The sequence below is a fragment of the Pempheris klunzingeri genome, chromosome 20 (assembly GCF_042242105.1).
Source record: "Pempheris klunzingeri isolate RE-2024b chromosome 20, fPemKlu1.hap1, whole genome shotgun sequence".
In the NCBI taxonomy this organism is placed as follows: domain Eukaryota; kingdom Metazoa; phylum Chordata; class Actinopteri; order Acropomatiformes; family Pempheridae; genus Pempheris; species Pempheris klunzingeri.
Window position 1 is genome coordinate 18,166,288 of NC_092031.1, and position 27,374 is coordinate 18,193,661.

The 27,374-nt window shown below is 44.6% G+C and overlaps 2 protein-coding genes across 2 annotated transcripts in view; one reads left to right on the forward strand and one right to left on the reverse strand.

Annotated features, from left to right (window-relative positions):
• Positions 1–4,302: 4,302 nt before the first annotated feature.
• On the forward strand, positions 4,303–15,892 carry hs3st3l (heparan sulfate (glucosamine) 3-O-sulfotransferase 3-like). Its single transcript, XM_070851924.1, has 3 exons — positions 4,303–4,787; positions 14,560–14,789; positions 15,504–15,892. The coding sequence occupies exons 1-3, from the start codon at positions 4,303–4,305 to the stop codon at positions 15,890–15,892; spliced, it is 1,104 nt and encodes a 367-aa protein (XP_070708025.1).
• Positions 15,893–20,016: 4,124 nt separating this feature from the next.
• gsg1l2b (gsg1-like 2b) overlaps positions 20,017–27,374 on the reverse strand; it is an 86,116-nt gene continuing 78,758 nt past the window's right edge. Inside the window, exons 4-5 of the mRNA XM_070852152.1 lie at positions 21,064–21,175; positions 20,017–20,317 (exon numbers count right to left, since the gene is read on the reverse strand). Of these exons, the coding sequence (XP_070708253.1) occupies positions 20,017–20,317; positions 21,064–21,175 (413 nt within the window). The remainder of the gene's footprint in view (positions 20,318–21,063; positions 21,176–27,374) is intronic.

The window sequence follows — 27,374 nt, forward strand, 5'->3', positions numbered from 1 at the left end:
TGCTCACTATCTCCTTGACACTGTGCAAAATACTATATGATGGTATGATTCAGCCAAGAAATATTATTGCAGGCTAGTTTCAGGGTGAATAAAACAGACAAAGGAAACAGAACTGTCTCGTAACAGATAACAGGTTTCCCATTTACAAATAATTAGGATTGTGGGATGTTTTCAGTAGTCATGAATAAAGCAACTGGCTAAAGAAACAGTAAAATGATGTTTGTGACAGTACTCCTCACGTTACCCAAATGTTTTCTTCTTCACGCACAGTGTATGCCATTCTTCTCTATGTCGAAAAGTTGTGTGCTTAACATTGTAATGCATTGAGTCACACGCTGAACTCTCCTTTGCACCATTAATTAAAAAGCTGCAAAAACACAGTAACGGTGTGAGCTGATCTTAAAACAGTCTGTCCTTATCTACTCACCACCCACCACATCTTTAACACCCAGGGCTCCGGCTGATTTCTGCTTTCATGGTTCTACATTATTATTTTAAAGTATCATTTCTTGCCAGATTGATATTTATGAAAATATCATGACGTGGGCCACCAGTGACAACTCAATCTTAAAGGGTCAGTTCACCTAAATCCCCAAATTTCATCTGCATGGCTTGATGCCACTAATGAAAAGCACTAATATGCGTGAACTGACCCTTTAAGAGCACCACAAAAACCACTTGGGCACGGCCTGTGGGGCTGAGAGAAGTTAGCACAGGTCCTTATGTTAGAAATGGATGGTGAGATCAGCGGCCAGTGAGTGCGGTTCATTAGTTTGTGACTGTGATTGGCTCGCAGGTATAAGGCTCTCCACTGAGTGACTTATGGCTGTAATTTAGCCTTGATTACATACGCCATTACTTTACCTCTAATTAGACTGTCACTCAGGGGAGGGATGAAGGATGCACGCTAAGTCCCTGCAAAGGATTCAGAGATGCGGGGTTAATGACAAACATGTTGATTTCAAAGATCCGTGTGCATTAAAACTGACGACATAGAGCTGAAATGTAAAGTCACAGACATCCAAAACATTGTCAGAGAAATTACACATTTAAAGCATCCTCAGTTCGTACGTTGGGATGCAGGAGCGTATTAATCAGCCCGTTCTGGCCCTGTGCTGGATAATGAATCACTGCCCGGGCTCCGGCCCTGACCCCGGGGTCACACTTTTATAGACGACCACTTCATCACGGAACAATCTGCTGGACGACTGCAGACAAAAGACACACAACCTCACCTGATGACCTTGTCTCATGATCCATAGAGGGACGTTTGAGAATAAAATAAACAGGGAATAATAAGGACGATATAGATTTGAGCAGAGACACCTTTATTATGTCCGTGTATAAATTTGGTTCTACCCTGCAACATGGATGTTTGTAATGTCGTGGTGGAATAAAGGTACTTAAGGGTGACTTTGGTACGTGCTGTTGAGTAACTGGGGCACATAATGATTTTCTTATTTCAGGGTCAGTTGAGCACTGCGTAGAGTTTCTACAGCAGTGGAAACATTTAGAATTCATTTACGCACTAACAACAAAAAAGATTTTTTATAAAATAATTTTCTCCAGAATTAAGTAAAATACAAAACATTTTAAAATCTCTTTTCTCTTTTTATGTGCAACAAAAATGTATAAATGGAGAAATAAGAGATTTAACATATAACCTAAACATGACATAACATGGAGAACAACTACTGGTCAGATAACAATGTGAAAAGGTCCTTTAATATGCCATTACTATCAGCTATAGCAGTGTCATTGTCATTGATTTAGCTGACTGGTGCATTTGCATTGAAAGCATTAACAAAGTATCTGCAACATCAAACTGATATAATAACTTAACAAAGATAGACTGGACTGACAGTAGGTTTATCAAACTGACAGCAGTTTTCAGTGATAAAACTTTAGGAGGATACATTTACATCATTCAGTTCAGTAATCCCACTGAAACTAAACTAAATTAAAAAAAGATATATGATTAGTCATGAAAACTCCACCAAAAACAGGCCATGTGCCAAGTGCAACATTTCTTTTGCTACTGTAACGTCCTGATAGGCAGCTACTGGAAATAAGTCTGGGCTGCAGCTGAATACGGGAAAGTTTTTTTTTTGCTGGCTCCAAACTGAGAGAAATGCTCTAAATGTTAAGGAAAGGAGCTTCAGTGCTTCCTGTCTTATCTGCCTTGGCGTAGGCCGGGGCACACTGGACCATCCTTTATGAAAGAAAATCAGATAATGCCGCCCCACAATTCCTTGTGGTAGCAACATTTAAAGTAACGCACCATCCGGCAGACCTGCAGTCTGACCGAGGTTGTCTTTCTCCCTTTGAATTCTCCCTCACATCTTTCCTTGACCTCGTGATGTTTTTCTGTCGAGGTCAAGGAGAAGTGCCCCGGAAAAATCATCAGAGGTTGTCTTCTTTGAGTCTTGAGGAGCAGCTCTGGTTTTGAAAACCGCTATTTAACCTGGAGATTTATTTGGGCCTGACTCCACTGAGTGTTCTGACCATTATGGTGATGGTTTTAATGGAAGAAAAAAGAGACCTCAACTGCGTGTTTCTTAATATTCATGATAATATTCTTTACTTAAAAATGATTTGTCCAGTCTGATGAGACAGGGAACGCTGTCTTGATAGAGGACCTAATAGAACATTATTATCCAGCTAGATTAGATTATATCTCCCTTTTTATTTGGCCCACATCAAAAGTAATGGCATGCAAATTCATTTCCACCAACATCAAGCATATATCATGATACCTCCCACAGGTATATTCTGTCTGACCCCGTGATTGTTTCCAGCCTCTATACCAAGTCGACAGGACAGTCTAAGTTTGCTCTTGTTGTTGAAAGTGGATGGCAGATCTGTTTAGTTTCTAATTGCAGGACAATGCAGTGGTTTTATGGCATGGGTCACATCTGCTATGGGATAATGACGGGGGTAAGCCAAATGGAACATGAAGCGTGTGCGTATTTGTGCGTGACAGCAAATGTGTGCGTGGGTGAGTGTGTGTGCATGCTTGTGCACGTGTGGTTGGAAGGGGGAACTAATGAGTCTCCTATGAGCCATTATCTGTACCTTAGCTCCGCACTCTGCAATAATAAAAGCCAGCATTGCAGAGCTCCCTAACAGGAGATTGCAACACAACAAACGCCTCTGATACCGCACGTGATGAAGCACCCACTCGTCAAGTGCAAATCTCTTGTCGGATCATAAATAGCAAATCAGCACATCATCTCTTTCACAACTTGTGTGACAGCGTGGACAGGAATCCCAGCGTCTCACACTGCTGACATGATTCTAAGATTTAGTCTGCATGATGTCTGAATGTGGGTTCACACACAGACTGTCCTCTGGGGTCAGGATCAGCTGACTATTGGCAGCTGCACTATATAGTCTAATTCTGTCTGGCCACTAAGCCAATTATGTGATTGGTCTTAGAGTGCAGAGTGTCAGCTGAGTGTGATAAACCCAGTTCCAAATAGCACCAATGACCCACACTTGTTTACTATATGACGGATCCATTCATGGATCCTCTGATCACAGTTTTTCTATGGGCACAGACTTCATATGACTAATGAGCAGAAAAGCCATATTATCACTATACTGTATGGCACAAACACACAGGACACAGTGTGACACAATCTAAATCAATCAGTCGTATTAGATGGGAGTGATAATGGCAAATATGACATATGGGACATGACCACCGTCTGCGCACTGGATCCATCCCATCCCAGGTTCCCCCAATAAATGATACTGGAATTAAACACGCCTCAGGCCATGACCCTCCAATCTGAGGTATCTGAGGAGACACACAGAGAGAAACAGAGAGAGAGGGAGAGAGAGAGGGAGGGAGAGAGAGAGAGAGAGAGAGAGAGAGATAGAGAGAGAGAGAGAGAGAGAGATCCCTGGACGTGAATCCCAGTGAGATGAGCCGTGGTGGAGAGACAGAGTAATCCCGTGGAGTGGAAGAGAGAAAGATCCCCGCAGCAGCCCGGCTCGGGTATTAGAGCTTTATTGTCCCCACGGTGGGTGAGTAAGTGGGTGCACACTCTGGATGTCACGCAAAAACTAGTTCCTCTGATTTACTGAGGCTGACTGACAGGCTGGTTTGGTAGGGAGGGTGGGGGGGGGGGGGCACAATGCGCTCCGGACGCACAACATGAAGGAGGAGGAGGGCAGCGGAGCGCACTGAGAGAGACTCTCCAAGAGTTAGCGGTGTGTTCCCGGCGTTAGAGTATGAAGGGATGTGAGCTGACCCTGTGGTAGAATGGCACCTCATCTCACATGGATCTCTGAGGGATGGCAGCTATTCACTACCACCACCACCACCACCATCACCACCCGAGCGCGGACCTGCGGCGGCTCTTCCATCGGCTCACCATCGCGTCCTCTCTGAGCATCCTCTGCTTCTCCTTGGTCTACCTCCTCACCGGATGCTGCGAGTCGGAGCTGACAGAAAACTCTGAGATCAAGCCACCCACGCGCGAGTTCCTCGTGTCAGGCTCGGGATGGCCGTACCAGAGAAACGGAACCAGCGATGCCAAGGAGGTTACCACGGCGACTGGCGAGGGCGCGCTCAGCGGTCATCCCGGGCTGGAGGCGAACAGCTCGGGGAAAGAGTGGACTGCCGCTCGGAGGTTGCCCCAGGCTCTGATAATAGGGGTTAAAAAGGGAGGCACCAGGGCCCTGCTGGAGTTTCTGCGGCTCCATCCGGACATCCGCGCCCTGGGGTCGGAGCCGCACTTCTTCGACCGGCATTACGCACGGGGACTGGACTGGTACAGGTACGCACATATTACGCAGGGAATCCATCCTCAGCATAGGCACTTAGTCTGTCCAAGTTATATTGGTCTCTCAACTTTTTTCTAGTTCACAGAAAGCAAATCAGTGCTTGAGACTTGGTGACTCACTCTCCTTTTCATTTAAATAATGTAAAGTCCTGCTTTTTGTGTGTTTGTGCAAGTAGGACGTTATTATTTCTTCTTTTTTTCTTTCTTCACATCACTGCAATCTGAGTCTGAGAGTCAAACAGGAGCCTCCACCTTCCTCTGACAGAAATGATTCTCTTTGTGTTGTGTGCATACCCAAACATATCCACAGCTATTCCGGGGAGGTTTAGGTGAGAGTCAAAGAGACTCTGCCATCTGGCTATGCCAATCTGTGCATGTGTGTGTCTGCGCTGCTTGCTGTGTGTGTGTGTGTACAGTACAGAGAGAGAGAGGAGTGAGAGAGAGAGAGAGAGAGAGAGAGAGAGAGGAGAGAGAGAGAGGCCTTGCAGGATGAGTTCTCACAGAGCAGCAGAGTAATCATCTCCGGAGCCTGAGCCAGATGTTACTGTTGTCATGTGGCTTTGTTTGCAGCCTGTTCCATGAAAACTTGGAAATACGCAGAACACACATGAATGGCACAACAGACGCAGGATTTCACATCTCTGGGCTTTATTTTCCTTTTCCTAATTGTGCACCTACGGACCTGCAAACTGCACCAAATATGACAGATTAAAAATGCATCTAAATCTGCACTGTGCTCTTAACCAGCTTACAGTATATTAGTGGAGCTCAATAGTGGCATTGGCTCGGCTCTGTGAGCCTCTTTGGCATGTCAGCCACAATTTCACCTATGACAGAGATATAAAGTGATAGGATGAATTTTTGCACACAGACAGACGGAAAAAAAACACACGCTCCCATGTGTTTTTCCGTCTGTGGGATGTAGACAGAGCCATGAAATGTGTACAGACTGGAGGTGGTGGAAAAAGCCACTGTAGCCTCCTCCTGTCTGCCAGCATGTGCGGTGTTGTCTCCTGTGTGTGTTGTGAATGTGACACCAGATTGTCACGTCTTCCCCTTCGGGCCAGATGGGGCTCACTGCATGTCGATCCACTTGACATCACTGTCGGCTCTGTCAACTGACCTCTGACTCCAGGTCACTTTACGCTGGGAGTTAATGATGTGTTCAAGCCACTTCATAACACACCCAGACTACACAGGCTGACAAAGGAAATGTGTCCTTGTGAGGAAATGTGTTTTGGTTGGACAAACAGGAAAATACAAAGAAGTTGCAGAAGATTAAAACGCATATATATTTTTTTATTTCTCAGCATATTTTCTTGTTTCTTAGAGGTTCATTCTGGCCTTCTGCAGTTTGGGATCTCACCAAAGTCATTGCTCAGATCTGGGGAAGCAGTGTGAACCACTTTATACGGGAGGAAAACTTCTGAAAAGTTTATATTAATCCCTCATTGTACAGGAAAACTGTGTGCTCACACTTACTGAATACAAGGTCAAAGCTGAACCAGAAAGTCAGCCTGTAAAGTGTAACGGGACCCAAACTGCTACAACCTGCTAGCTGAGCTTATTTAATGTATTTATCCCTATCAAACCTTTTTGCATGGACTCCATTTGAATTGCAATGATAAAACTAAACAAACCAAAAACACAGACCAACTTTCCCTTTGCTGTATGGCTGTGTAGTGATTTTTAAAGCACTCTTTGGGTAATAATATTCTGTTTGCCTTCGTTTTCTCGTCCGAATAAGTTTAGCTAAGCTGCGGTTTGTAAAAACAAAACGTGATCGCTTGACTTTTTGCTTTTCTTGTTCACTATCCTTTTTTTAGTGACGTCACAGCAGTTAACTTAGTGCTTAGCATGTCACTGTTACTGGTATTGCTGAATATCTCACTCATTCTGTGTATCATCAGACTATTGATTGTACACAATACTGCTTATCTAGCCAGTTTGCTTTAGTTAGACATAGTGTATATTTTTATATCTTCTATTTATGTGTCTTGATTATGCACCAAGGCAAGTTCCATGTCATGTGAAAACGTATTTGGCGATTCACCTAATTCTGATGTGAATCTAAGCTGCAGGTTGTGATAAACCAGAATAGAGCACTTTGATACGACACAGCAAATGGCATGTAAGCTTACATTTCTGTGTGGGTGCTTTTTTTCTTCTCAAACCCGATCGCGGCCAGTCAAAGAGATGATGATGAGATATAATGCATCTTCCCTCGGAATCACTCCTCGTCTCTCTTTTAGACTAAAATAACATTTAGCCTCACCAGGGCAATTGAGAGCAGAGCCCCTGACAAAGATAATGGCGTTTGGAGCGGAGATTGGATCTGGAAGAACGCTGCGATGAACCCAGAGATGGACTGGAAGTTTCCTCCTTACTGTGTTGTCTGGGATCGATAGCTCTATCTCCTCGCTCTGACCTTGGGTTGACTCCAGCATTAGAGCGGTTAGTGTTGGTCAGCTCGGCTTCTGTTACAATTAGCAGGAAGCTTTATCCTACATTGGCATAATCCCTGTGTGTAGGCACACAGGGGTCATGTTACACACAGCTTTTTCTCTCTCTGGAGCGCTGGAGGAATCCATTAAAATTGCTCAGCTGGAAAGCACATCTCACTCGTGATGCTTCCTGGCTGAAAGATGTCATGAGAGGCGGTTGGTGGGAGAAAAAAGGGGGGAGATAAAAAAAAACAGGGTGCGATAAGGCTCCAGTGAGCCAGAGGTTAAAGGGTGAAGTCAGAGTCACCACAAGCTCACACATCTCCGCTGACCTTTGCTTCAACCCGGGGGACTGTCATCACAGCTTTGTGTGCAAAGGCTGACTACTTCAGGTGCTGTCACGGTCCTACCCCGCAGTCTGTGGGGGGAGCTGGTGAGGTGGAGGGGGGGGGGAGTTGTATTTTGTTGAGGTGCAGCGACATTTATCGACATATTATTGACTCTGTGTTACTGGCACTGCTTTAACCTGATAGGTTGCATTGTCAGTGTTTGCTGCTGCCGTTCATTTCCAAGAAGTAACAAAAAAAAAAAACATCTCAGAGACAAACATGGCGGAGTATGAGCTCGAAGTAAAGCAGATCTCTACGAGTTTGATATTATATTTCAGAAGACTGAAGCAAAAGCTACAAGATAAACACATTTGAGGATGCGGAACAGGTGCCATGCCATTCGGAAAACTCCAACACTCCAATAATAAGCCCATTAAGCCCATTAAGCCCATCCACCGTCACCCCACAGATACTTCCACCAACAATGCTAATGTAGCCTTACCGTACAGCTTACATCTAACACCATGGGTGATGGGGGGAACGGACCAACTGAGGTAAACCTTTATTCCAGTAAAAGGTATAAGGCCAGAAAAATGACCGATTAAGGGCAAACCTCCAGCGATTCATCACCGCGGACAGGGCCGGCAGTCGCTGAACTGTAGAGAGAATGAGCAGGTTTGGAACCGTGCGAACGGAGAAATGGACGTTTGTTTTTGGGAAGGCAGAGTTTTTTCGGACTATTGGGGTTTCGGGATAATGGGTCGTTGGAACAATGTGCAGTCTGTGAGGATGACCCATTGAGTTTAGCAGACGCAATGCAAGTCTGGCTAAAACTGCTGGAGAACTTCCAAAAAATAAGAAATATAGTTTCTAACGTTACATTTAAAACTCTCACACAGCAGCACTTCGGCTTCCTACACAGTAGAGATTCCGGTCCAGATGGGTATTTTATAGTTAAACTGGAACCTCACAAAATATAATAATAACTCTATGATAACTATAATGATCTAATAGTTAGCCACATATACTGAAAGGCTTACATTAGTGCTGATCCATCCTTACACTTTTGCACTTTTGCAGTCTCACTTTGGCATTATTTATTCCTTCCATGTTTTTTGAAATATGGAAAGAATTGGATTTGTTGCCTTGTCTTATATTTTTAAATTCCGTAGTCCAATTCGACATTCATTTCATCCTCGTCTTCATTGTAAAAGTTAGCTATGTGGCTAACGTGAAGAGTTTTATTCAGGTTTTCTGTGTTTTGTTATGGCCCAACTCATTCTTCCCTTTAATAGGGTTGCAGTGAGAGGATTTTCCCAAGCTGAGTTTTATATATGTTTGTATGTTTGTGGATGTTACTGCATATATATATATATATATATTGATATTCTGAGGACTCAGTTAGTTTGAATTAATCAGGAGACAGCATGCCTTTCAGGACAATGACAGGAGGGGAGGGTGGAATTACTCCGTCTTTTCAGAGTCAGATGCTCTGATGGCACAGATTCATTTGCAATTCATATTGAACTCGTTAAGGGAAGCTTTTAAATTCATACCCATACATCGGTGGCTTTGTCCTGCCATGACACGGCACATGGTGCTACTTGTGTTTTTGTGTTTGTACAATGGAATATAATTGGCATGCAAATCACAGAAGAATAGCTGCCAAAACATTTGATGTTCAGCAGGATTCAGTGGGCGGCAACTGACAGAAAACACGGAAAGGCAGATTTTCTGATGAATCAAATATGTTGATCTCCAGGAAGGGTATAAAATATTTAGCAGCATGTTTTTCAGTGCAAACGTCAAGCTGAGGAAGTAGTTAAAGCTATAAGAAAGACTTTGATCTGGCTGCTCCGCTGAGTTTTGTTTGTTGTGTGTGTAACTGGGGTTCAGGTGTGGTCTGTCCGGTCCCCACACTGTACTGGAGGTGATCACCATAAGGCCCAGACGGGTGGGGCGATCTAGCCCTCATTAAGGTCCTCCCTTGGGGCTCGGGAAGAGGAGGCGGGGGGGGAGTCCGGGGCCCCTCTATGATGGATGTCTCCTAGAAGTGGACAGGGCACAGCCACAATGGACCGACCCCTTAATGGTCCCCCATACAGAGGAAATGGATGAGCGCTCCCCCAATAACACACACAATAACACACTCATGCATGCATACGGACACACAAATACACACTCAGACTCTAAATAAGCAGTCAGGTGTATAATGAACAAAGTCAATACTCTGCTCTTTGATTGGTTATTGTTTCCCCCTTGGATCAAACATCAAAGATAGACAGACCAGGTTTTACATCTTTGATCCAGCGCACTCTCAAATCCCTCCTTCGTCCTTTGCCGCATATTTTCTGTTGTACACATGATGAGCAGTGCGATTGCTTCACATTTGTTACCACACACACGCGCGTGCACACACACACACACATACACATCACATGACGCAGCATGCTACTGATGGGGCTCCAGAGGGTCCTGGCTCCTCCAGTCTCCACCTGCCACTCCTGGTCACAGCTGAGGCCCAGTGCAGCATTACCATTCTCAGTCCGTCCCCTTACATTTACACCAACACCTTCTCGCTCCATACACCCTGTAATACAGCACTCATCCCAATACACACAATCCCTACTGTTCCCAGGTGTGCACCATCCACACCCGCCTACACGTAGTTACCCTGAGCCCCCAAAGGATCAATAGCCAGTGGCCTTAGCTGGCCCGAGGTAATTCACCAGGGAGGCCTGCTGAAATATTGGGAAATGGACGACAAAAGCGAGGTTCCTCAAAGGCAAACAGAGGCTTATTATAAGCTGCTGGATAATCCCTGTGTTCGGCATCCTGGATGTTTGATCTCACACTCAATGGTAAATGAGCAGTGTAAGGATGTTGGTAAAACAGGATTTTAAACTGCCAATTAATTGAGCCATCTTTTTTCTGGGAGGATTTCCGCTGTAACACATGGTGTCACCAGCCGCTTCTGTTCACCTGCCAGTGATACCCCCCCCCCATTCCACTCCCCTCCACTACTATGCAGGCACCCAAACCAACCAGTAGGAGTCACTAGTGCGATAACAAGGGGTAAGATCCCTCACTGGCTTCCCACCCGTGAATACGGTCAATCAGTAATGCTGCTTGGAGCTGCTTGGAGCTGCTTGGAGCTGGCCCCACCCTGTGAAAGTCCTTTACCCCCACTACCCTGATGCCAGGATTCCGCCGCACACGGCTGTGTCGGGTTACAGCTGCGACCCAGTTTTGTTCTGTCCTCAGCACAGCTTCATAACCCACCAAGCATTTCAGAAGCAGAGCGTTTTGCCTGGCTGATAGCTTACTTGCTCAAATTTACTTGATTCTGTCATTTTTCCTTGATTTTTGTGCTTCTACTATGTGTAAGGAGGCTACGTGACAGTGTTAGCTGTGGAGCTATCACCAACTTTAGTCACTATTAGTTACTATTAGCACTGGCAATAAATCCATCACAGTGAAATACAGTCAATTAAAATTTCAGACATACCTGCCAACCACACACAACAGTGAAAGAGTGTGTGACAAAATGAAAACAAAACATACAAAGATGACGTGGTCAGGAGCAACCTCAAACACAGATAAAAAATATATATACCAATATAAAAATAAACATCGTACTCTTTCACCGTATTTTGTTTAACTTTGGATTGTTTTTTTTTTGCATTTATTAATAAATGTATCATCTGTTAACATTAGTGTATAAACTCAACAAGCAAAATGACTCTTCTTTGGCGATTCAGAGAAGATGTTGCACAACTAAAACTCCAGTCCGCATTTATTCAGGAAAGAAATGGAGCTGAGGTTACAGACATAGCTCTGGGATCATAAAGTTCCCTTTGCTAAAAGTGGGATAAGGGCATAAAACTAACAGCTGTTTTGTCTGTCAATTAGTGCGTCTGTGCAAAGCTTATAGCAGAAGCATATTTATAATAGATCTTTTCTTTCGATGGTGCTCTTAGGGGCAGTAATTAGCTCTTTGTGCTGAGGTAATGGAATGGGGCTCTTGGCTCTGAGGCTGTTCACAGACAGATTGCTAATGGAGGCGCGTTTGTATCCACTCCCATCATTCCTTCATCAGTCACCCACCCCTTTCATTTAAAACACTCTGAGACACAAACACACAGTTGGATGAGCACGCGCAGTCTTTAAAGGCTCTGGTAAAATCCACCACACCCACCCGTTATGTCTTCAGAGAGTGTGTGTGTGTGTGTGTGTGTGTGTGTGCATGTGTGTGTAATTTGGGATTTTTTTTTAATGTGCCTTTTGATATGTGTGTGTGTGTGTGTGTGTGTGTGAGAGAGAGAGAGAGATGAGTCCATTGGGAGGCCAGAAGCATGATTGACTAATGGGTGAATAATTAGTGTATCTTTGTGTTTAGCAGTGTGTGTGTGTGTGTGTGTGTGTGTGTGTGCGTGTGTGTGTGTGTGTGTGTGTGTGTGACAGACAGTGCGGCTCCTCCTGCTCAGGGTATTGGAGTTAAAAGGGAAGTCTTCAGGCTAAGTGGTGGTAAGCACTGCCTCACACCGATCACATCAAATGAAACCACCATGTGTTTGTGTGTGTGTGTGTGTGTGTGTGTTTGTCACATTTATAAAAGTGCATGTAGGTTCGGGGAGGGGGGGAGGGGAGGGGAGGGGAGGGGGTTGTATTGACAGCAGGTCGTGTTGCAGGAGCATCTGAAACCTGAGCCGATACCAGAGGACAGTGAGAGCATCCTGTCCTCACTGTATCTGCTGCGCGCCCCCTCTGTGCTCTTTCTGTTCGTCCTTTATTTATTAACGTCTCATTTATAACTCCATGGGAACATTTTTTATTGACTCTGTTTTGTGATACGTCCCTAAAATAGGAGACCGCATAAAAACAAGGTCAGTACTCGTCCAAGAGTTGTCTCTTTGTGAGAGAGGTGACGGTAAACCGACGGAGAAAAAAAGAACTAACACCTTCTCCTAACTTAAGCTATGTGTAATGTGCTATGCATTTCACCATCCTGTACTGCACCTGTCCAGGACCAAACAGAGGACTAGGTGGATCACAGCTCGTCATTCAGCAGCTAGGGAATCAAATGTTTGTCTTAGGAGTCAGTGGTCAGAGACCAAACCAGAACTAAAAGGAGAGTGACTTACATTCGTTAGTTGGACACAAGCAAAACTCTGCTCCATATCTGCTGGATGTAAAGCTCGTTCCATTGCCTGCAATGTACACATGTACCATTAAGATAACACCTTCAAAATCCTGTGAGAAGTGCGTAACACTTGACTATGTCACACACCGCCAGCTATGGGTGTTTGGGTCTAACTGCTGCTGTGGGTGGAGATGTTTTTGGTTTTCCATTCCCTGGTCGCGCTTAAGTCTGTTCCTCTTTGAATATTTTGGCCCTGTTAGAATAGTGAGGAACCCTCACAGCTGAGAAATATCTACTGAATTAAATGTGCCAGTGTCCTGTAATTGCCATTTGTGGAAGCAACGGCTGCTCATTAAAGCTTGCAATTTCTGACACTCCTGTTAGGTGGGGGATGTCCGTATCATGGCTGAATAGTTAAATACTGCAGTTATAAAGCATATTATATATTGTATATATTAAAAAGTATGAAACAAATTCAGGCTAAACAGGTTTTTATCATTGCTTGTACATTTTGGTGATCTGATAATTAGAAATCCATATGAGCTGAGATCTTAAAGGACCATACCAACATCTTTCAGTCTGTTCTCCACAGCGAAGCACATGTTACATCACAGTGCCAATAAGCATGCTGCTGTTTTTACACTTTGAATGTATCTTTTCAGCCATTTTACACACTCGTTGATAAACATTCATACCTTAAGAAAATGAATGGAAACCAATGGCTGAACAACACACATTAGTGTTTACTAGCAAATGTTGCTTGTATTATGTAATGCATTACATTAAACACCAAGTCTCAATAGATTTTTGTCAGTTACATGAATGTTTTGAAAATCCGCACTTACATTTCCAATATTACAGAGTTATAATGTAACACTGATTAAAATGAATACAGTCTAACTGGATTTTTACCACATGGAAATGAGTGAAAACTGTGTGTGTTAAGGAAAATACTGTCCAGCGTCAGTGCGTTCGTTTGAATGAGCAGAGATGCTGATTCAGAGCCGTGTATGACCAGGCTGCAGAGGCTGTGTGATTCGGTCAGACAGTCAGGTGTGTAGCAGGTGCGTCGGCAGATGTCCCAGAGTCCCCAGCCGGTCCTGTGGGCCCTCTGGAGTCATTTATCTCTAAATGAGTCCCATCTGCTGGGCCTCTGGTGTGGAGGTAGAGGTGAGCAGAGCCAGACACATTCAAGGAAAACGCTCCTGTGTTTGTGTAGCGGCTGATCTTCTCTGTGGACTCTGTCAGCGCTCAGTCTGTGAGAGCATGATGTCTGTCAAAGTGACTAATGGGGGATTGTATTAGTGTGTGTGTGTGTGTGGGTTTCTGATCGCTGAACACACTGCAAAGGCATCATGTCCTCTGTCATAACCTCTGTCCTTAATTAACTCTTACGTTTTAAAGCATACGTTTAACATTTGAAATATACTTGAAAAACATGTGAAACAAATATAAATATATTTAAAGAAATATACCTCCTTTGTGAGGGAGCTTGAATACGGACTAGAACAATAATAATAATTGTATTTATGTTAAGCCGAGCTGGAGTGGTTAGATACAAAAATACTTATGTAAAAAAAATCCCTTATGTTATGGTGAATTATGGAGAAATTGGTATAAAATGAAACACTAAATCAAGAATGTTCCCATATAAACATACCCAAAACAATATTGAAAACAATCTGCCAATTTCATCTCTATTTCATGCTGCCTGCATATCACAGCACTCATGGTGGCAGTTACCCTGCTTGTTAATGGCAGACAATATCAGTTTCTGCTTCTCTGTTGGTATTTTGATGGCAATTTGCATTTACACACATATTTTTAACATGTTTTTCCTGTACTTCCAGAAGTATGATGCCCAAAGCCCTGGACGGCCAGATCGTTATGGAGAAGACACCCCGTTACTTTGTTACCGTGGAAACGCCGGCACGAGTCCATGCCATGTCGCAGGACGTGAAGCTGATCGTGGTGGTCCGGGACCCTGTGACCAGAGCCATATCTGACTACACACAGATCATCTCCAAGACCCCTGACATCCCTCCCTTTGAGAGCCTCGCCTTCAAGAACCGCACCACAGGTACTGATCCAGCTGTCTGAGGGTTTGGGGTCTTCTTTCCCTTTTCTGTACTGTGCACAAACAAGTGAAGGCAAAATCAGAATCATTTTACAGGTTAGCACGCAGCAAACAGTGGATCTGAAGCACGAGTCAAGCTTTATACATAGACAAAGAGGAAAAGAGTGCCCTAAAGCAGCTTACACCTGCTTACAACCAAGTGTAAGAGGGACAGTCAGGAGCAATTCATAACTGACGACATGATCAATCAAATGTATGCTCTAAACAGCCGGAGGGAGAGGAGGACTTACCCTCCATATGTAGATATCAGCGCATCAGCAATACATGCTAAGTAGGTTTAGTGACAATTAAAATTGAAATTAACATTTGAAATGGACAACAAAGTCATATATTTATTACACATGAACATTTTAAAAGGAAATGTGTTGAAATGGAAACAAACAGAACTGGAGCAGGAAAGCTGCGGGTGGATGAGGTGTATCAGAAATCACAAGGAGAATATAGTACACACACTGAAAATGAAGGCAATGAGGATGAATTGGAAGTGACTGCAAACACCGGCAGCTGTGTTTGTGTTGTTGGACTTCTGAGAAAGTCTGAAAAAGAAGGAAAAAGTGGTGCACAATATACATTTGGAAATCACTCCTTACAGCTGGTGTTGAAAGCGTCCATGATGATTTTTGAATAAAGAGCCTTGCTACATCTTTTGTCTCTAAGGTCAGATCGACTCTCTGTGGAGCCCGCTGTGGATCGGCCTGTATGCGCAGCACCTGGAGCGCTGGCTGGCCTGGTTCCCCAGGACTCAGATCCACCTGGTGAGTGGGGAGAGGCTCATCTCCGACCCTGCCGGAGAACTGGGCAAAGTCCAGGACTTTCTGGGTCTCCAGAGGATCGTCACGGACAAACACTTCTACTTCAACAAAACGAAAGGCTTCCCGTGCCTGAAGAAGCCGGAGGGCAGCAGCAAGCCTCACTGCCTGGGCAAGACGAAAGGGAGGACGCACGCCTCCATCGACCCGGAGGTGATGCAGAGACTGAGGGATTTCTACAGGCCGCATAACCAGCGCTTCTATCAGATGGCGGGCCAGGACTTTGGGTGGCAGTGACCCTTTGATTGTGTGGAGCCAGAGGCTTTTGTTAGCGTACCGCTGCTTTGGGTAAAGTCTTCCATCTGACTGACACAGATTCAAAGACTCGGAGTGCAAAAGACTCAGAGATCAGAGGCAGTATGCTGCCTCTGTTCAGCAGAGGGACATTCCATAGACTTAATACTGAAAACCCAGTGTCAATACATTCACCTCTATCAATCAATCATCATGTTCAAGTGTTTGAAAGACAGCAGCATCATGTTATCTGTCATAGATGTTCAGTAAAAAGCTGTTGTGGTGGTAAACACAACCCGCCTTTGGTGGGCTACACATTCCTACCCCAGGTGGGTAAATAAAGCATTTTTTTGTGCAAAGTTGGTCACGTGACTGTGGTTGCTATAGGTTACGACTGTATAAAAGTTGAGCGGCGAAGTCCGCAGTGTAGCTTTTAGTGTCTCTGGTCTGCAGTTTAATCCTGATGCTCTTGTAGGTAGGCTGTAGTGGCACAGACACGTTTTCACATTCCTGAATTTCCGTATTTTTCTTTTTCTGCCTGTTTGTTCTTCAGTCTCACTGGTTAAGAATTTAAGGGCAATCAGTGCATACATAGTGAGTACCGTCGTCCAAGCACTGTTCCCGAAAAAGGGGATGAATCTTTCATGTGGCAAGCAGCGGCGGGGTGAGCGAGAGAATCTTTATATGAGCTCAGATTTGACTGAGTGGTTTTGTATTCTTGAATAATGAATGTGGGGAAATGGATGTAGGGGCCCGGTGTGCATCACTTGCCTCCTCGCCTACTGGCACATCTATGCGGCAAGCTTAGGTTGTCATGTGACTGCTGAGCCGCCCTACCGTACCTGGAGAGGAGTAAAGGGACCAAAACAAGTGGAGATCTAGATGAGTGCGAGAAGGTCGGCCTATCAGGGCGCATTTCTCCAAACGTGATGGGGGAAGCTGTTACTGTGAGAAGGCCTGCTGTCAGGGTTCTCTGTTTTCAGTTTGCATGTATTTGCACTAGTTTGAGAGCATAAAAAAATAAAACTATTTTTAAGCAAAGAACTCGCATTCTGCTTTTTTTTTTCTGTCATTGTTTCCCGCAAAATGCTGTCGTTAGAAGGTCTTAGGGAGCCTTAACGAGTGAGGATTTATGTTGACCGTGAGTGCAGACATTAGTGCAATTGCTTTGCAAATGTAAATCTGTTTACGTCAGACATGCAGGGCCTACGAAACTGCCTTGTTGATAGGATGCCCGAAAGTCTGCTGGTTCCCGTAATAATGCAAATGAAATTACTTTAATTCGTTTCCGAGTTATGCTGTTTCTTAATATGGGTGATTTTAATTTTAAAGGGGTACATTAGAAATAAAAATCTATAACAGAACACATTCTAGTACTCCCAGTGCTTTGTGTGTGTATACATGTGGTTAAAAACGAGAGCACAATTCATCAAAAAAGCAAAAGAAACAAAACAAATTGGTGGGTTTAAAGAGAAAACTGGCGTCTCTGCTACTGTCAGAGTTAGACGACGTCGCCATCATGTGGACAATAAAGGAAGCGTTTGAGAAAAAGATAAAAACAAGTTGCTGCTTTATTATGACGTTCCCTCCTTGTTTAAATAATACCTTTTCATAGAAATGTATTCATATCAATATATCAATATATTAGGTTGTAAATAATCTTCCACAAGAATGTAACTAATGAACACTACACGAAAAGTGCCACTGTGAATAAGCCCGACAGACACGAGAAGACACGACCATCCATGCTTCAGCACATAATGCAACTCAGGGTGGCGAAACAGACTTTAAACTGAACTGAATAAATATTCAAGCTGCCTACAATACATTTCACTTTCAATTGAACGAATAAATAAAACACACAAATATATAATATACATCTTCAAAAGCACTTAAAATGACGGTAAATAACAACAATCCTGGTCTGTGTTTCTCCATCAGTACAGTTCTGTGAATCTATAAGAAAGGTTCCCCCGTTATCAAGTAAGTGTTACACAGAGAGCCTCGGAGGAGCTCACCAGTTTTGGCAGTTTGCACAGACGGCGACATGTTTCCTCTAAAGCAGTTATTTGTCGGAGGAAACAGCAGCGCCCTGGTTAGAGCGTGGCGAGCACGGGGCATGGTGTTTGATCAGGGGCATGCTGCTGTAAGGAAAGGCACTCAGCATGGCCTATTGGCATCATCCTCCACCCATGTAACGCTCTTCGTCTTCACACCTCTACTCCTGTGTGGGGGCGAGGCAGCAGACCCTCAGGTCCCTGCACCCTCTGTTCCCTGCCTTCCCCCCGCGGCGAGACAAAACACTCTGCAAATACTGGGATTAAAACCTGATGAAGCTACTTAACCCTAGAACACTAACATTGGACTATTTTCACCCACGCGACTGCGGTTCCCAGCTCCATTATTTTTTATCATTCGCACAGTTGTCAGTGATGCAGGGAGACTGTGCCTTCACCGGACAAGGCTCACATGTCCCAGGAACGGGTGGCCCGAAGAACAACACTTCTGACAACTGAAAACTGTGTGAATGATAAAAAATAATGGAGCTGGGAACCACAATCGTGTGGGTGAAAATCGCCCAACGTTAGTGTTCTGGGGTTAATGCTGCTTGCTTCACATGCTGGGTGGAGGTGAGGTGTATCATCACTTAACCTCGGAGGCAAATTGTGGCGCTCCGTATCACTGGGCTGTCCAGCAGTGTGGATCTATAGCTGGGTGAGTCACAGTGAGTCATGGACACACAGCTTTAGTTTGTAGATTTTCCTCAATGAGTAAAGTCCACCGGGCAGCGAGCCGAGTCCTTTAGGTTCATTAGAGTGCTAGTGTTGGATGGAAGAGTGTGGGTTGGTTGAGGGGGGGGCACGCTCATCAGGCTGCCGTCCTCTCCAGAGGACGGGTTTGTTCCTCCAGCCGTCAAATCACAGAACTCACAGTGAGCCATGAGAGCAGTATTGCTTAGGCAGAGGTATGCTGTCAGTTTACACCAACTAATACAATTGTAGGGTGGACGTTAAAAGATTCAGTGTGTGGTTCAGTGCTGGTCCTTAAAGGGGCTACATGTAACTTTTAAGCATCAATACATCCTCAGCACATTCTGACACATTAGTATAGCTTCTGTAACAAACTGAGACCACCGCTGGGAAAACTGCAAACCTCACTGCCATTGGCTTTGGTGGGAAATGTGTGTTTTTGGTCTCAATATCATCTAATCAGTTTTCTGTTATACTATGTGATTCTAATACGAAGGTCTAATTCAATGTAAATGTACCACAAAATGTATGGCAATGCTAGCAAATGAAAAAGGACACTTGGAAAACAAGTTTCCTTCCCCCAGACAGATGGCTCGTACTCTTACACTCCATTTTTGCTGTAATTACCTTAAAGTTTGGCACAGTGTGTTTGTGCTGCGTCTCCTCTCATCACAACAGCCCACAGCAACAGGATTCTTATTTTGAACCACTGTAGGTTAAGAGTCTGTTATCAACAAACTTACTTAGAGACCTAAAATACAACGTTAGATGTTGTAACAAGTCACTAAAATGCCTTCACCCCCCTCCCAAAAAAAACAAGGACACATCCTTTTAGGCATATAAGTAAAAAAGCCAATCAGTCGTTTTAGATTATAATTGTTTTGGTTTTATGGTCTGTTTGTTTGGTTCAGTCTCACGGCTCTCATCGATTGTAGCAGCAGGGAGCTGTTTCCATCTAAAATCCCCCATGAACCCATTGTACACTACACCTGCTCAGCACCAAACACACATCAGAAGCTAGCGACTAGCTAATGAACACAGTGAAACAGGTCAAGCAGGTGAAAACCCGGTTATAACTGTCAGCAGCTGGTGGAGACCAAAACGGAGCTAGAAATGAATAACAGACATTTATCAGATGGCCAGAAACACGACTCCAAATGAATGCTAATGTCGCTCGTATCTGATAGATGTTGACACCTTTTGCTAGCTCGTTATCAACCGCATGTCACGTGTGTGTGCTATTCACAGCCTGTTGTGGAGTAATGGATCACCGGAGCTTTCAACCATGGTCCCAGTTTGTTCACAGTAGATATATTATTGCACCACGCTGCACATGACAATGAGCCCCTGATGTCTGAAATGCTACACGCTGCTCCTCTAGCAGTACTCCTCTCCCTGCGGGTCGGGCAGGTCGTTGAGGTCCAGGAAGATGGAGGTGTTGGAGAGTTTGCGGCCGTTGGACGACAGATCCAGCAGCTCCTCGGCGGTGCTCGGCACCGAGCTGATGTACATGTCCCACACCTGCTCCGGAGAGTCCAGCTCCAGCAGCTTCTGCTTGATCTTCAGGTTCTTCTCAATGTTCCTGCGCTTGTGCTTGAACTCCAGGATGGTTTTGGTGTAGCGGTTGATGGTGGTGACCGAGGACGCCATGCAGGCGGTGAAGGAGCTCCAGGCCAAACTAAAGGGCAGAGAGCAAATAAAACAAAACAGACTGAGCCTCTTCATTCAAACTAAGACATCATTCATTCATTCATTCATTCAGATGTATCAGCTCACAATGTTTAAAATATATCCTGGGTGATATATTCACTGCTATAATTCGCCTGAAAATATGAAGTGGATGTTATCAAAAGACCAGATCAAAGTCATTTATTGACCTTGACATAACAAGCTTGTGTCACAAAATAATGATTTCATGAAAACAGCTTTTTTTTATTGTTTCATTATCTTGGAATAACAACAGCATAACAGGCTGTCAAGACCATTTTGTCACAATCAAGTCATAATTATTGTGTGACAGGGAAACAAAGCTTATTATGATCATAAGACAAAAAAAAACTGAAAATGGAATTACATGCCTCTTTTTCCACAACCTTCATTATCACACTGGTATTTAAATGAACACCAAAGTCGTCAATTAGTTGTTAGCTGTCAGTTGTTGTTATGGTCTGAGGCAATTTTACGCAGCTCCTATTCAATCTTATTGCTCAGTGATGTGTTTTGGCCCTTTCCTGTCATCAAAGCCAGCTCCACACGGCATCCCAAAACACCTTTTGGGATGAACTGGAGAGCGTAGTACCAGTCAGACCTTATCGGCCAACACTGGTGTAAGACCTCAGTAAATGGGATCAAATCCCCGCAGGCTGCTTCCAAAGGCGAGTGGAACGCTTTACTAATGTTACTGAGTGCTGGGTGTGAACTCACATGTACGACCAGCTGTAGTCCCACGTTTGAGGCTTCCAGTCCTCTGGGCCCAGACTGACCGTAAGCTGGAAGGCTGTGGTGAACATCATGTGGGCCACCATACCCAGCAGACCTGAGACAGAGAGAGAGAGGGGGGGGCACAGAGGTTCAGGTTCTCGTTCAGGTTCACGTTACTTTATGTGTACCCGCTGGTAGATTTGGTTTGCAGTGGACAAACTATCTGTCTCAACTCACATCTTGCAAATCACACAAGCAACAGATGAACATGATAAAAGGGCTCCATTTTCAGAAAAATAACAATACAAACCCCTGGAATGAATAACCACTCAAATAAATAGATAGAATGCAGGAATAAATAAATACATCTATGAATACATGAATGAATTAATTAGGTAATTAGTTTAAAAAAAATAAAATAAAAAATAAAACACTGTCTAAATCAGGGGTGTCCAAACTGCGGCCCGTGGTCCAATTTTCATTGGCCCGCAGAAAATTCTAAAAATGTATTGGAATGCGGCCCACACATGGAACCTGCACTGGACTGTGTTGTACTTCTTAGTCTCACCACTAGGTGGAGTAACTGTCTCGAATGAGGCAGCTTCTCTATAAAATTAGTAATAGAAGAAGAAATGTGCTACAGGTGACCCAAAATGGCAGAATTAAGGAAACGTAAGTGAGCAAGTGAGTGTAGAAAGTTTCAGACGCGGTGTGCGATGAGAGCACAGCTAATAACTAATGAAGATCACTTTTGCATTACGGAGGAACTGCTTGATGTTAGCAGGCTAAAGAGCACCAGGACGGGTGAGGATGTTTCTGAAGCTGTGCCAGATGCAGTTGGCATGATGGGACTTAAATGGGACAAGCTGTGTGGAGGTACGATGGATGGGGCTCCAGCTGGGACAGGAGAGCGCAAAAGAATCTACGGTGTCCGCCGAGGGCCAAGAAAGTCTAGGTAAGGATGTTACACTTCCCTCTCTGATGCTGATGCTGGAGGGGGGGCTGCTCTACCATTCTCATGTGCGCTGGCTAAGTCGTGGCTCTGTGCTGCAGCGGTTTTATTCCCTGAGATCAGAAATGGACCAGTTTTGAAGAGAGAAGGACCTCTTCATGAGCTCAGTGATCCTCTCTGGTTGGTTTCACCTGAACACACTGAACAAGAGTCTACAAGGCAAAGACCAGCTTGTACCACTACTAATAAATGAAAGCCCACTAATGGAAAGGCTGTTTTTTTTTTCTTGAATTTTCAGTTATCAAGCAGAATTTACCTACATTTGATTGATTTTGCCAACTTTAATCCACTAGAGGTGAGGAGATATACATCACCTCTAGTGGATTAAAGTTAGCAGTATAGCTCACTTCTAGTGAGTGGCCCAGCCCTTTGGATGTTTTTCTGTATGTGACCCTCAGTGAAAAAAGTTTGGACACCCCTGGTCTAGAAGGAAGAAGCTGAAGTTCACTGTGCAAAGGACGCTATGGGACAGTATTACAAGGCCACCACTTGGTGGCGCTGTTACACTGTGCTGGGCTGAACAGCCACCAGGAGCACATAAAAGCCATCTTCCAGAGTGCCGTGTAAGAAATGAGCTAAGTAATCAACAGAGCCGAGTCTGTCAGATCACACTTCCTCCCATGAGCGACAGCCTGCTTTATATCCTGACAGGTGTTCAAATAAGCTTCACTCACCGTTTAAACACTACATTTGAGCTCACCTCATGCCGGTGATGGAGGACGCCGAGCATGTGCACTCAAGTACTACACTCAAGCAAATCACATGAATTTCCATTTCACACCACTTCACGTTTCCACTCCACCACATTTGAGAGGAAAACATGATACTTTTTTACTCCCTCTCATTGTTTTCACAGCTACTGTTAAAAACATACAATGAGTTTATAAAACTCTTTTTTTCCAACCTCGTTCAGCTTGTAACCTCTCCCAAAAAAAGCAGCGTCTAATTGGAGCTCCTCACACGGTTTCATCTTAATGTTTGAGGTTAAACTATCCAATATTTCACTGGAGGAAAAGACTTTTACCTGCAACAAAGTATTTTTATGTTACTCAAGTAAAGGATCTGCTTATTGCAAGCTAACATGAGTTACAGTGAGTCGTGTCTGACATGCAGCTGATGGCAAGTGAGTGAGTTATATCTGGTGCTGGTGTGCGCTTGGATATCATCTATCAGATTTGTTCCATATGTGGCTTTGTGGAATACTCAATTCTGATTCAGTAACGACATTCTATGGTCTGTTATATCTGTGTGGCAGATCGTTGCTATGGACGCTGGAGGCAATAAATCCATTCTTAAATCAATAAAATCAATTTTGTGTCAAGTTGTTGATTCCTGTAGTACGCAGCCATATAAGTGGGATTAAGTACAGCGAGTTGCAGACTTTTTTTGCAAAATGAACAAGACCCTGACGCAAACTGCATCAGCCTGTTGGGTTTCGTTTTGCAATAATGAGCGCCTCCTTACACAAAAACAGGAAAAAGACGTGAAGAGTGAGTTACTGCAGCAGAAATGATGTCACTGGCTGTCAGCCACAGAGATTTTGTGTTCACTGGTTGTTGAAGACATTCTTGCCAAATCAGGATAAATAAATTTTGCAGTAAACTCCACTCAGTAGGCAACAATGTAAACTAGAAAATTTCCCGCAGAAATTTTAGGCGGGGGCCGCCGTGGTGCGTGCGACGTCCGTATTGCTCAGACGTGTGAGTGAGTGAGTGAGTGTGTGTCTGAGTGTGAGTGAGTGAGTGAGTGAATGTGTGTGTGTGTGAGAGAGAGAGAGAGAGAGAGTGTGTATGTGAGTGTGAGTGTGAGTGTGTGTATGTGTGTGTGTGTGTGTGTGTGTGTGTGTGTGAGTGTGTGAGTGTGTGAGTGAGAGTGAGTGAGTGAGTGTGAGTGTGTGAGAGAGTGAGTGAGAGTGAGTGAGTGAGTGTGAGTGAGTGAGTGAGTGTGTGTCTGTGTGAGTGAGTGAGTGAGTGAGTGTGTGTGTGTGAGAGAGAGAGAGTGTGAGTGTGAGTGTGTGTATGTGTGTGTGTGTGTGTGAGTGAGTGAGTGAGTGAGTGAGTGTGAGTGTCTTCGACCAGCACAAATTGAAGTTGAAGGATGTACCGATGAACAATCTGAGGAAATTTGTTTTGAAAATTACTGGGCTTTTATTTTGATAAGGTCACCGTGAGTCCAGTTGAAGTTGAGTGATGTACAGATGAACAATCTGATGAAATTTATTTTGAAAAACACAGGGCTTTTATTTTGAAAATCGGACTCCGGCAGAGTTTCTGTGACTGTTGTGTCTGTTTACGGGCGCACTAATGTCCCCGCAATGTCTGTTAGCGCACGAATGTCCCCGCAATGTCTGTTTACGGGCGCACTAATGTCCCCGCAATGTCGGTTAGCGCACTAATGTCCCCGCAATGTCTTTTTACGAGCGCACTAATGTCCCCGCAATGTCCGTTTACGGGCGCACTAATGTCCCCGCAATGTCTGTTTACGGGCGCACTAATGTCCCCGCAATGTCGGTTAGTGCACTAATGTCCCCGCAATGTATGTTAGCACACTAATGTCCCCGCAATTTATGTTAGCACACTAATGTCCCCGCAATGTCTGTTTGCATTAATGTGTGTGTGTGTGTGTGTATGAGTGAGTGAGTGAGTGTGAGTGAGTGTGTGTGTGAGAGTGAGTGTGTGTGTGTGTGAGAGTGAGTGTGTATGAGTGAGTGTGTGTGTGTGTGTGTGTGAGACAGAGAGAGAGTGAGTGTGAGTGTATGTGTGTGAGAGTGAGGGTGTGTGTGAATGTGAGTGTATGTGTGACAGTTCAATTTGTTCAGTTCAAATCTCTGCTGGTCTCTGGCAGAGTTCCTGTGACGGTTGTGAGTCAACACATGTAGTTGTTTGTATGTATGTATGTCTGTGTGAGTGTGTGTGTGTGTGTGTGTGTGTGTGTGTGTGTGTGAGAGAGTGAGTGTGTGAGTGTGTTTGAGTGTGTGTGTGTGTATCACCTGATTCCCACCAACTGAGCATGCTCAGTGTCTCTGTGGGGCTCAGAGGTCACTCATCACCTGATGGTTGCTATGGTGATGTTGCCTAATGAGCCACTCTGGGGAGACACAGCTCTTTTCATGGAGATTTGAGCTGTGATATGCCTCTGAAAATGAGGGTTTTACTTGAGTGTCAGAGCTTTGGCGTGTGAACCATTTGACAGAGGAGGGTCTGCTGAACACGTACGTGTAGTTTTGAGGTCTCTAACTTGTGAAATGAGAGAGCTGGAGCAGGTTAGAAAAGTGGTTGCGTCTGCCTCCCTCCTCAGATTTGAGCTGCCAGTTAACATGGCACTTAATGCGGCAGTTCCTGTCAGTTTCCGTCGCTTGGAGGCTCGTAGCGGGAGCTGCGTGCGTTTCTGTGGGTCCAAAGTCACACCGTTGCGACCGGCCCGAGCAGTCCTACGTTTTTCTGTATAGATAGTGAGTCTGAGTGACACGCTGTGGGCATGAGAGCGAGTTTTTCACAAAATCTTCAGACGATTTTTCTGCTCCTCTCCACTCTAGCGATGACATCACCCACTCTAGCCCCGAACATTCCACCACACACACACTAATGTTAAATCTGAAAACGGAGCGAAAAACTTTTTTTTTTTGAACAGCGACCGTGGTGAAACGGTGAATGCTACGACCGGGGTTGAATGATGTACTGACAGAGGTCGAGATGATGAAGGTTTTACAGGTTGAATGGAGTTTCTGGCTGAACGTATGAGGGAGCTGTGAGGGCTTGAAGTTTGATGAAGAAATCCGGCTCTTGAAAATTTTTCCCATTCATTTTCTATGGCAAATTTGGCGCACGTTTTGCCGCGTTGCGCCAAAACGTGCTTTTCGATTACTTGGAAAAGTCATAGCAACTCGACCGCCACCGAGCCGCACGTTTTGGTGCGTTTTTTGTGTGTGTGGTGCGAAAGCTCTGGGAGGAGTAGCGAAATGAAATTTTGCTACGGAAGAAGAATAATAAGTCAAACTAGAAAATTTCCCGCAGAAATTTTAGGCGGGGGCCGCCGTGGTGCGTGCGACGTCCGTATTGCTCAGACGTGTGAGTGAGTGAGTGAGTGTGTGTCTGAGTGTGAGTGAGTGAGTGAGTGAATGTGTGTGTGTGTGAGAGAGAGAGAGAGAGAGAGTGTGTATGTGAGTGTGAGTGTGAGTGTGTGTATGTGTGTGTGTGTGTGTGTGTGTGTGTGTGAGTGTGTGAGTGTGTGAGTGAGAGTGAGTGAGTGAGTGTGAGTGTGTGAGAGAGTGAGTGAGAGTGAGTGAGTGAGTGTGAGTGAGTGAGTGAGTGTGTGTCTGTGTGAGTGAGTGAGTGAGTGAGTGTGTGTGTGTGAGAGAGAGAGAGTGTGAGTGTGAGTGTGTGTATGTGTGTGTGTGTGTGTGAGTGAGTGAGTGAGTGAGTGAGTGTGAGTGTCTTCGACCAGCACAAATTGAAGTTGAAGGATGTACCGATGAACAATCTGAGGAAATTTGTTTTGAAAATTACTGGGCTTTTATTTTGATAAGGTCACCGTGAGTCCAGTTGAAGTTGAGTGATGTACAGATGAACAATCTGATGAAATTTATTTTGAAAAACACAGGGCTTTTATTTTGAAAATCGGACTCCGGCAGAGTTTCTGTGACTGTTGTGTCTGTTTACGGGCGCACTAATGTCCCCGCAATGTCTGTTAGCGCACGAATGTCCCCGCAATGTCTGTTTACGGGCGCACTAATGTCCCCGCAATGTCGGTTAGCGCACTAATGTCCCCGCAATGTCTTTTTACGAGCGCACTAATGTCCCCGCAATGTCCGTTTACGGGCGCACTAATGTCCCCGCAATGTCTGTTTACGGGCGCACTAATGTCCCCGCAATGTCGGTTAGTGCACTAATGTCCCCGCAATGTATGTTAGCACACTAATGTCCCCGCAATTTATGTTAGCACACTAATGTCCCCGCAATGTCTGTTTGCATTAATGTGTGTGTGTGTGTGTGTATGAGTGAGTGAGTGAGTGTGAGTGAGTGTGTGTGTGAGAGTGAGTGTGTGTGTGTGTGAGAGTGAGTGTGTATGAGTGAGTGTGTGTGTGTGTGTGTGTGAGACAGAGAGAGAGTGAGTGTGAGTGTATGTGTGTGAGAGTGAGGGTGTGTGTGAATGTGAGTGTATGTGTGACAGTTCAATTTGTTCAGTTCAAATCTCTGCTGGTCTCTGGCAGAGTTCCTGTGACTGTTGTGAGTCAACACATGTAGTTGTTTGTATGTATGTATGTCTGTGTGAGTGTGTGTGTGTGTGTGTGTGTGTGTGTGTG

What these genes read in the sequence shown, in the direction of transcription:
- hs3st3l (XM_070851924.1), top strand. Translation starts at nt 4,303, where the DNA reads ATGGCAGCTATTCACTACCACCACCACCACCACCATCACCACCCGAGC. An exon ending in CGGGGACTGGACTGGTACAG is followed by an intron (nt 4,788 to 14,559) that starts GTACGCACATAT and finishes CTGTACTTCCAG; the next exon opens with AAGTATGATGCCCAAAGCCC. An exon ending in CTTCAAGAACCGCACCACAG is followed by an intron (nt 14,790 to 15,503) that starts GTACTGATCCAG and finishes TTTGTCTCTAAG; the next exon opens with GTCAGATCGACTCTCTGTGG.